We start from the raw sequence: 10,485 nt of genomic DNA, 5'->3' as shown, positions 1-10,485 counted from the left end.
TCTGCTGCTTTGCGGGTGGAAGGCCCGCGCCGCATTAAAAGACGGAAAGCAAGCGAGAAAGTTGCCTTTAAACTTTAGGAGCTGCGTCAGCGCAGTCGCCTAGAGAAAGCTCCTCCAAGCCGGACAGATTCCTTGCAGTTTTCAGGCGCCAGGCGTGAGGAGGAGGCGGCGCGGGGGGCGGGGGCGCGTGGGGCTGGGGTGCAGGCGGGGACTTGGGGTGACGCGGTCCCGGGCCGCTGTGGCACACAGGGGTTCTAGGCTTCTGGCAGAGTCTTGTGCCGGGCTGCGTGTGCGGCGGCGGGACGCGGACCGGGAGGCTGGCTGCCCGCGGGCGAGGCGCGCTGGGAGGCCGAGGCCGGGGTCGGGGCCGGGGAGCCCCGCGATCAGCCACAGCGGGGTCCCGGGGCCGCGGAGGGGCCATGGCTGCCGGCGGCATCACCACGCTTCCCGCACTGCCCGAGGATGGCGGTGCCGCCTTCCCGCCCGGCCACTTCAAGGACCCCAAGCGGCTCTACTGCAAGAATGGTGGCTTCTTCCTGCGCATCCACCCCGACGGCCGCGTGGACGGCGTCCGCGAGAAGAGCGACCCACACGGTGAGCCATCACCTCCCACCCGCGAGCGTGCGTGGTCTAGACCGACCTGCTCCCTCTCCCTCGGGGACCTGAGGACACTGAGATGAGGCGCCCTTCAGTCCCTAGGCACGGGAAGCAGATCCATTCCTGTGCCCTCATGAGTAGGGTCCCCGCTCTGCACCTCCTACCAACTCCAGGTGGGCTGGCTCCATAGTCTCTGGTCCCTCAAGGGCCACCCGCTGCAGCCGGGTTGCTAGGATGCTTGAGGCGAGGGGTCCGCGGCTCTTGGGGTGGGAGTAGGTGTGTCTCCTCCAGTGCTCTAGAACTCCTTGGCATTCTGCAGTCACCCAGGGAAACGGAGGCAGGAGGACATGTTCTTCAGCTGAGCCCTGCACTTCAATTCGGACTTGGTGACCAGAGCGATGTGGACCCCACCCCCATAGCTATCTCTCACTTCCAGCACCCAGCTTCTCCAGGTTATTCCAAAGAGAAAAGCTAAGGAAGTCAAAACAGACAAAAGACTAGCAAACCAACCTTTGGCTTCCTTAGAGAGCAAGACAGATCTTGTTTCAGTGTGAAGTGCAGTGCAGATCCGTTGACAGCGCTGAAAGGAGGGTACAGGCTTTGTGGTGGGGTGACGGTGACATAAGAATTACGACCTCCATTTGTGGGATAAAAATATACCCGGTAGTAGATGTAGAAACGGTCCTAAGTCAGTAGGCTCAACCGTAAGGGCTCCAGAACATCACCTGCGGCGTTTGCTCTAACAGGTTGAACCCAGCCCGAGTCAGGGATGAAACCCCTGCATTTTTGAGTTTGTATTTTCAATAGTGCTCCCCCAGAAACCACACTCGGGGGAGCCACTGTCTGGAAAAGGTCCAAGAGGGCTAGTTTAGGGATCTAAGGGTTGAAGGTGAGAGAGATGACCTGCGGTTAAAAACAAATAGTTTAAACATCTGCTTAGGCCAGTGGTGGTACTGCATGTCTTTAATCCGAGCATTCGGAGAGGTAGAGGTAGGCAGATCTCTGTGAGTTCAAGGCCAGCCTGATCTACAAGAACTAGTTCCAGGACAGCTAGGGTTGTTATACAGAGAAACTGTGTCTCGGAAAAAAGGGGGGGGGGGTTGCTTAAAGGGCTGCAGGCTGCATTCATCTCTAAGAGTTTGGATGTGTAAGGGTCTGAATTATTTTATTTTTATTTTTATTTTTATGGGGGGGGGCTGAGAGAAGAGTGGTCAAGGGCCCGAGTTCCCAGTCCCCAGTTCCCAGTTCCCAGTCCTGAGGTTTTCCATTCAGGAGCTTTGTCTTTGTCTTAAGATGGCTAGGGAATTCTATTGGCTCTGTAAGGAACAAGAAGACCAGAATGCCCCATGAACAAAAGGAACTGCCCTGCGTATGCAACATACACTTTCATATTTGCTGAATATTTTAAAAACGTAATAATAGAATTTTTAACCGACATATAAAATATAAAAGTTGGGCCGGGCGGTGGTGGTGCACGCCTGTAATCCCAGCACTCAGGAGGCAGAGGCAGGCGGATCTCTGTGAGTTCGAGACCAGCCTGGTCTACAGAGCTAGTTCCAGGACAGGCTCCAAAACCACAGAGAAACCTTGTCTCGAAAAAACCAAAGAAAAAAATATAAAAGTTGGACATATTAAGGGGAAAGGTTGATTTCCCACACACTGTGCAGTGTTTAAATAGGTTTTTAAAAATCCCCATCTCCTCACTTACATTTTTTACGGTCAGACCTTATCCCGATGCTTTCTTTCCCCTTGAGATGTGGCACAGTGGTTTCTGTCATCACTGCCGGTGTCACTGCTGTGTCCCCACAGCGAGACGTCTCGTTGCCACCTCCTGCTCTGTAGGGACCACTAAGAGACTGTACATCTATTCTTTGTTTCGGGCCCACAGTAATTTGGAAAAGATGCTTGAAAGCTATGATGTGAATTAGCACTGTGTCTCTATTTTAGTTTATTGTGGATGTTTAAAAGAAAAAGTATCTTTGCTTTGAGATTTGTCTGCTGCCGGCTCTGCTGCTAGGACAGGCTGCACATGTGTCCCAAGTGGTTTTATTCTTTCCCAAAGCATGTGTTGTTTGAAAGCCTGTCATGACTAAGGGCAGAAGGAATACCTTCCAGTCTGGGTTCTGTGTGGAGCGTTACCTAATGCTCTTTTTTTAAATGCTGTATTAGTTGCAGGATTATTTTTTCTTTGAAGCTGTTTACCTTATAGTAAGACAGAAGTGAGTAGGGATAATTCTGAATTGCATAACATATTGCCATACTGTAAAAACAGCTGTGCATTCCCCCAAGTAGCGCGTGGTTATTGTACCATTTTTTTCTTTTCTTTTTCTTTCTTTCTTTTTTCTTTCTAGAGATTTTTCTGCTTCGGTTTCCTGCCTCTTGAGTTTTTACAGGATTATAGGCTTTATAATCTTGGGATTGACCATGTGTCACAATGCCCAGCTCAGTTTGTAATTTTTCTTAAATTTGATCTTTTAGATTTATCTTATTTATGTGAGGGTTTTGCCTGCATGGATGTGTGTGTGCCACCTGCATGCAGTGCTTGTGGAGGTCAGAAGAGGGCATTGGATTTCCTGGAATTGGAATTAGGATTACTGTGAGCTACTACCACGTGGGATCTGAACCCAAGTCCTCTTAAAGAGCAGCAATTGCTCTTAACTGCCTAGCCATCCCTCCAATTTTGTAGTCTTTAACTCCGTGATTCTCAAGCAGAGTAATTTGGCAACTCTTAGAGGCATTTGTAGACTTCATAACCTAAAATGGTATTTCTGGGGTTTATTGGGGGCACTCCTGGTGTTTAATGGGGTGCATTCCTGGGGTTTAATGAATGTTATTACTGGATATTTGGTGGGGACCTATTCTGTGTGTTTATTTAAACACTGCTGGGTGTTTAGTGGGGGAGCACTCCTGGATGGGTGCTTAGTGAGGGAGTACTCTGGGTGTTAATGAATGGCACTCCTGTGTGTTTAGTGGGGACCATTCTGGGGTGTTTAGTGGCAAGTACTTCTGACAACTTAGTGGGGACACTCCTGGATCTTCAGTGGGTAGGGAGGGACCCATCTCTTAAACATCATGCTGCACTCAGGACATACACACAGCTAAAACATTCTAAAACTAAGGTCTGGGATCTTCCTGACTGTATCGTTAGCAAAGACAGGATGCTGACAGTCAAGATAGTCTGACAGTCAGGAGTAGAATAACTCGTCCAGACGTGTGCCGGCAACTAGGTCTCCTAGAGGACATCTTTCTCCCAACAAGAATACCTAATAGATCCTTTTGTGTGGTCTCATATGTACGGTATATTTTCCTAGCACGTGAAAGGTACACTGATGGTTGAGCAGATCGGGATGAGGCTCAAGGGAAAGATACAGGAAAGCACAGTTAAGGGCAAATTGGCGGTATCTCCTCAACCACACACTTCCCCGAACAAACGGAGAAATAAAAGCAGCCGCTTTCCCTCTGCAGTAATGGCACTGATTCTCAGCTCTCTGTGGTCTCAGGCCTCAAAGTGTCCATTTGGCCCAAAACTATATCATCCAAGCTGTATTCCTTTCTAGGTATCTCTTCCAAGTTGCAGAAAGCTCTGGAAGGCGGGCACAATCTGATGGCACTGCTGGCTGGTGTTGACAGAAGCTGGAGTCGGCAGTGTTTTTCTCTTTGAGAAAATACCTCCATAAGGTCGGGCTCTAAGCAGACCTATAAAGCACTGTCTTAATTAGTGATTGATGGGAGAGGGTACAGCCCATGGTGGGTGGAGCCGTCCTCTGGGCTGGTGGTCCTGGGTTCTATAAGAAAGCAGCCTGAGCAAGCCAGTAAGCAGCAGCCCTTCATGGCCTGTGCATCAGCTCCTGCCTCCAGGTTCCCATCCAATTTGAGTTCCTGCCTTGGCTTTCCACAGTGGACTGTGATCCAAGCTATGTAAGCCAAATAAATCCTTTCCTCCCCAAGTTGCTTTTGGTCATGGTGTTTCACCACAGCAATAGTAACCCTAGCTAAGACAGTAACTCGGAAAGAAATCGTGAGTGTTATGGAGTTTTGGGAAGCATGCTTCGAAGACTGTGCTCTACACAGTGGGTGCTGGCTAGGTGGGTTGTGCAGTTCGGCTGGAGAGGAAGGAGCAAGGTGGGGACAGGGGTAAAATGTCCCTGAAGGGAGGCCAGAGATGACAACCAAACACGGATGTGTCCAAGGTCACAGAGTCCGGCATGTGGAGGAGTGTGAGATGCTGGCTGCTTATGGACCTGCTAGCAGTGGATATATCCCAGATGCTCTTCCTTAGAGGAAATGGACGCAGTTAGAAATGCTGGATCTACCCTGAGCTGATCCCTACTGCTCGTTGGGAACCAGTCTCTGCTTCCAGGCATCGGGGAGACCTGAGATGGGCAGAGGTTGTTAGCTAACCCACACCCACGAGGAGGGGGGTGATGGTCAGGTCAGCTTGCTCCCTGCACTCTTTCCCACTGCACACACTCCACACCGCACCAGAGTAAAAACATGGATTGTGAAATTCACAGATCTCGTTTTATAGAGGCTTGGAGTAGTAGCCGGTTGACTGAGTTACCCCCCTGATTCACTCTCCTGACCCAGCTTCTTGCCCACCTGGCTGCTGGCCTGCTTCTACAGCCTCCTCGCTCTCTCCCGCTCAGTAGTCGTGGTACCCTCTGGATGCCTGTGGCCAAGCTTCCTCAGGACACTGAGGGCCAGTTGCTTCCAGGGCTCTGTGAACCCAATATTACTGTTTTCTGAGGATTCTGGGCAAAGCAGCCTTAGCTTTTCCATTGCCCTGTGTAAATGCATCCTTTCATTAATGATTCTTAATGCTTTGGCCTCCCCCTCCTTTGGTCATATCTGGCAAGTGGCTCCTGCCAATTTGCCTTAATAAGCATGGTATTTACTGTAATGCTGCTTTGTGCAGTAAACAAATGAGGTCAGGCTCTTGGAGCTGATGCATCCTGGAAATCATGTAATCTGCACAGAGAGAAAGGACAATTCATGAGTCACAGATATTACCACACCTTAGGAGTCTTTACAGATGCACTCCATGCCAAGTGACTTCAGCCCAGAGAAGGCAGCATCCCCCTCTGATGTGCCCTGAGGGCTTTTGTTGGGTTTATAAAACATCCGTTATATAACCAGACCTCTGACACTACAGCAATCTGAGTGTTCTCTGGTTATGTCATGCAACACGGACAGACATGATTTTAAAGTTCAGTCTGAAAACATAGTCTTGTAGAAACAGTAAACAAACCAGATCCAAGCTTTGTACGTCACAAATGAAAAGTCCACAGAGATGCTGGGAAGCTGTCATCAGTGGGGCTGGCAGAGGCATTTAGGGTCCCTGCTACAGGACACTGCTTCCTCTCCCGGAGGATGCTGACAGTGGGATGGCTGCTGCACATGTCAGGAGTCTTCTCGTCTTTTCCCAATTCCTGTCCTTGTTGATTTTCCAACACTCTTCCCGGGCCTCTTTGCCCTGACACATTTGTAAGGCGGCTGGCCTGGGGCAAAAGCCTGTGATCATGAAATGTGCACATCTGGGACACGCATCTTAGCCTCATTAGCATATTCTGTGCAAACAAACCTGTGCATGTGTGTGTGTGTCTGTGTCTGTGTGTGTGTGTGTTTTAGCAAAACAATGATGTAGAGTGTGGGCCAGTGGGCTGTCATGCTCTTGGTAATTAGGATATCCACAGGACATTTGCCAGTCAGAGATGCTCTACTTTATACACCCAAACCTTTCTTGCAATGCCGTGCTCTTATAAAGGTCATGGTGATCTCATGTAAACAGACATCTCACCAAGTAGGGCACTAGCGGTTGGTCAGGTAAAAAGCCTGCAGGTTTTCCCTGGGGAATCCTCTCTGGTGAGAATGCTTTGGGAGAAAGCAAAGCCACTAAAAGGTCCTTTAGGTGTAGCAGGTCAGGAGGATGGCACCATTGGAGGTCCCTTAGATGTAGCAGGCCAGGAGGATGCCACCATTGGAGGTCCCTTAGGTGTAGCAGGCCAGGAGGATGGCACCATTGGCGGTCCCTTAGATGTCACAGGCCAGGAGGATGCCACCATTGGAGGTCCCAGGAGGTCCTTGAGAGCGTGGCACAAGGGACTAGTGCTGGTGGGTGGGCATGTGTGGACTAAGCAAGCCAGAGCCACCCAGTGGCCAGTTGCAAAGTCCCCTTGCCATTGGGAATCTGCACAGGGGCTTGGGATGGTGTGTCTCGGGAGCATGGCAGTACAATCCTAGGAGCTGTCTACGGAGTTCCAATGTTTGTAGTTTTGGGCGACTGCAGTGCCCAGCGTGGGGCTGGTTCATTAGCATGCGTACCAAAGTCTGTCTTGGGTTTGGCTCATCTATCTTGAAAACATTACATTATTCCAAGTCACAGAAAATGGTTTTCAAGCTACATAAAATGGCTTCACTCGTGTTAGTAACAAATTAGAAATCATTCTTATACCTACAGGCCTCCAGTTAAGCATTAGGTAATAAGAGCTAGCTGCAATTTTGGGTGTTTCCTCCTCCTGCCCACTGTTAGCTCAGCAGCTAGTTATCTGCCTGTCAAAGTTACTCTTAATAATTGTGTCTGGGGATCCTCTGGAATTTGGGAGGGGTTGAGAACAGGTTGTGACTTCCCTTTTGAGCCACAGCTTGTGGCTCTTAGAAGTCACACTGGACTCTCGTTAACCCTTGTCTGAGATTTTAGCCAGAGGAAATGTAGCAACGGTGAGCCAATAGCCAGTGTTTAACTTTGACTCATCCTGGCCGACCTGTTACTCTTCCAACACAGGGCAACCTGCCTGTGGTGACCCTGCTGCTCGTCCACCTGTTTATAGAAACCTGGAGTGTGTGTGTGTGTGTCCTTTCAGAGGGCCACTGACCCCAGTCTAACCTCTGTCTTGGATTATTCAGAGAATTCCTCAGTAAAAGTTCCAGGTTTTTAAGGTATTATGGATGTTAACCATATAAAGGAAGACAGGTGGAAAGTAAGGATTACATCCCAGGTGCAACTGAACTATCAAAAAGCCCGCTCTCAATAATTAATCCTATATTAGTTTATAACAGAAATTTGTCTTACTAATAATTCAGATTATCCCCTAAAGGGGTGGTTTATCTAAAAGAAGTATTTCCAGAGGAGTAATGATCCAGCCGGGTTCCGTGAGCTTAGAGTTCTTTTTTTGTTTTTGTTTTTTTGTTTTTTGTTTTTTTCAAGACAGGGTTTCTCTGTGGTTTTGGAGCCTGTCCTGGAACTAGCTCTTGTAGACCAGGCTGGTCTCGAACTCACAGAGATCCGCCTGCCTCTGCCTCCCGAGTGCTGGGATTAAAGGCGTGCGCCACCACCGCCCGGCAAGCTTAGAGTTGTTTGTTTGTAACTCAGGCCCTGTGAGAGGATGCTGGGACTCATGGAGGGGCCCCGCATCCTCTGCGAGATGTTTGATTCCGTACATCCTAAGTGTCGGAGAGTGATAGAGGCATTCATTCCCCAGGGATGTCTGCTCAGCTGACAGTTATAGTTTCCAGTGTTCATCCAGACACTTGCTGAGACTTCACTCGAGATAATTTTATCTACCACTGTTACAGTGGGGAAGCTTAGGGAATCTTGGAGACTGGGTTTTCTAAGGGTTGTCAATGGAAAAATAACACATTGCTCAGTGCAAATGAATGTTACAAATTTATTAGCGGTTCTGATTTCTTGAAAAGCATTTAAGATTTTTGTTTTATATCTGACAGAATGTCTGATTATATCGTGTGTGTCTGTCTGTCTGTCTGTCTTGTACCTGCATGCCCACTGAGGCCAGAAGAGAGAGTAGATCTCCTGGAGCTGGAGCTACAGATGTGAGCGGCAAGTGCTGGCCACTGAACTTTGGGCCTCTGAATCAGAACAAGTGCTCTTAGCCGCTGAGCTCTCTGTCCATCCCCAGCATTTTGTTTTGTTTGAGATATGAGTCTTACCCTGTAGCACAAGCTGGTCTGGAATTTTTGGTGATCCCCTTGCCTCAACCTCCCCAAGTGCTGGGATTGCAGTTATGAGTCACCACAGCCAGCAGCATTTAGGATTTAAAAAAAAAAAACAAAAAAACTATGTGTAGGGGCTGGAGAGATGGCTCAGTGGTTAATGGGGTCTGGTGCCCTCCTCTGGCCTGCAGGCATACACACAGACAGAATATTGCATACATAAAAAAAAAAAACACCCAACTATGTGTGGTAGGATAAATTTTCCTCAGGATTCTGAGAGCTATTGGTTCTTTTCCAGTGGCTCATGCCCTGGAGTCCTGTGCTTCCTTCCACTTTACTTGATTTTCCTTTGATAAACTCGTTTAACTCATCCTGGTGCAGGATTCTGTGTCAGTCACTGGGAGGCTTGCTTCCAGTTCAACCATGTAAACTTTCCCAGTTTGTCACCCTCTGGTGACTTGTGGCCCTATCGCCTGCCTCTGCCTCTAAGGAATCCTTTGTTTTCATTACTCTACAGGATGCTCCTGCCCAGCTGCCTAGCTCCTGCAGGCTCTCTTGGGCCTGCTCCTTAGCTTACCTGCTCCCTGCGTCTCTGCTTTGGGCTCTCCCTTCCTCCTTCTTTCTGTGTATGTTCTAGAATTTTTTCAGCACATCATTTTTAGTCTCTAGTGATACCAGCTCCTGTTTCCCCTGTCTAAGGACAGGCACCCCAGCACAGCCTCTGTGAACACATCATTGCCTCAGATGGGCTCCTTTCCCCACCGAGTTTCCATGTCTGGTTAAGCTGCTTTTCCAGAGGCCAGAGAGCTGCCAGCTGCCTTGCGCTTTCCTCAGTGTGCGAGTGTGCGTGCACGCACGTGGGTCTGTCCCTCAGTCTTGTGGCAAACCCTACTCTCCATATCCCCTACTCCTCTCCTGAACTTTAACTAACCCTCTGATATTCTCAAATATGGCTGTGCTAGTTTCTATGTTAAGCTACTCGATGAAAGGCAACTTAAGGAAAAAAAGGTTAGTTTAGCTCAAAGTTCCAGGTTAGCAGGGAGCTAAACATGGCAGGAACAAAGAGCAACTAATCAAATCGCAGCCACAGTCCAGCAGAGATAAGAGGAGACCAGCAGGATTGTTGCTCAACTCACTTTCTTAACACTCTTAACACAATCTAGGGCCTAGACCCAGAGAATGGTGATCCATCCGCTCACAGTAGTTAACATAATCAAGGTAGTCCCACAGGCCCGCAGACACGCCCACAGATAATGCCCACCGGCAATGCCCACCAATAATGCACACACACACACACACACACACACACACACACCCATCTGATCGGGACAGTTCCTCACTGAGACTCCCTTCCTCCTTGATTCAAAATCATTTCACAGTTTAACCTTACCATCCCTGGGACCTTCAGCATCATCTGTCCCTGTCAGCTGCCTACGCTTGGTCCCTTGATGTCTCCAACATGGTAGAGCCACCTCTTTCCATAGTTGGTCTTTTCTAATGCAATTCTCCAAAGACTTTTTCTTCTTAATTCCCTCTCTCACCTCCACCCCCCACTCTCTACTATTCTTAACTTTCTCTGGGAAAATCCACTTTAATACCTCAACAGTCTTCTATGGCCCTTTCCTCTGTCCTGGGGAGAGCTCATAGAATCTGCTTTCCCATAGTGCTTGGCTCCTTTTCTGTATCTGATGGTCTGTGTCTGTCTATTGAGCTGGGTCTGTGAGCTCCTTGAGGGGAAGGAGTGGGTCAGATTTTCTTATCCATCCTCACACACAGTGGCCACTCAAAGATGTTTGCTGTGTTAACTGTCCGGGCTTTTCACCTGCTTTCCGACCTCCTGGTCACGTCCCTTTCTTAGTTCAGCCAAGGTGACCTCTATACCTGGACCCATCTCCTTTCATCCCAGCCAGGTCCTGTGTACCATCCACAACTCAGTCGGGT

At 49.0% G+C, this 10,485-nt stretch overlaps 1 protein-coding gene across 1 annotated transcript in view; it reads left to right on the top strand.

The window, feature by feature from the left end:
* Positions 1 to 219: 219 nt before the first annotated feature.
* Positions 220 to 10,485, top strand: part of Fgf2 (fibroblast growth factor 2) — a 56,520-nt gene continuing 46,254 nt past the window's right edge. The window contains exon 1 of the mRNA XM_041659162.1: positions 220 to 594. Within this exon, the coding sequence (XP_041515096.1) occupies positions 420 to 594 (175 nt within the window). The 5' untranslated portion in view covers positions 220 to 419. The remainder of the gene's footprint in view (positions 595 to 10,485) is intronic.

This window comes from Microtus oregoni, unplaced genomic scaffold, assembly GCF_018167655.1.
Source record: "Microtus oregoni isolate MIOR12 unplaced genomic scaffold, Mior012 000010F_ref0000083, whole genome shotgun sequence".
Lineage (NCBI taxonomy): Eukaryota > Metazoa > Chordata > Mammalia > Rodentia > Cricetidae > Microtus > Microtus oregoni.
This window is presented reverse-complemented; position numbering and strand designations above follow the sequence as displayed.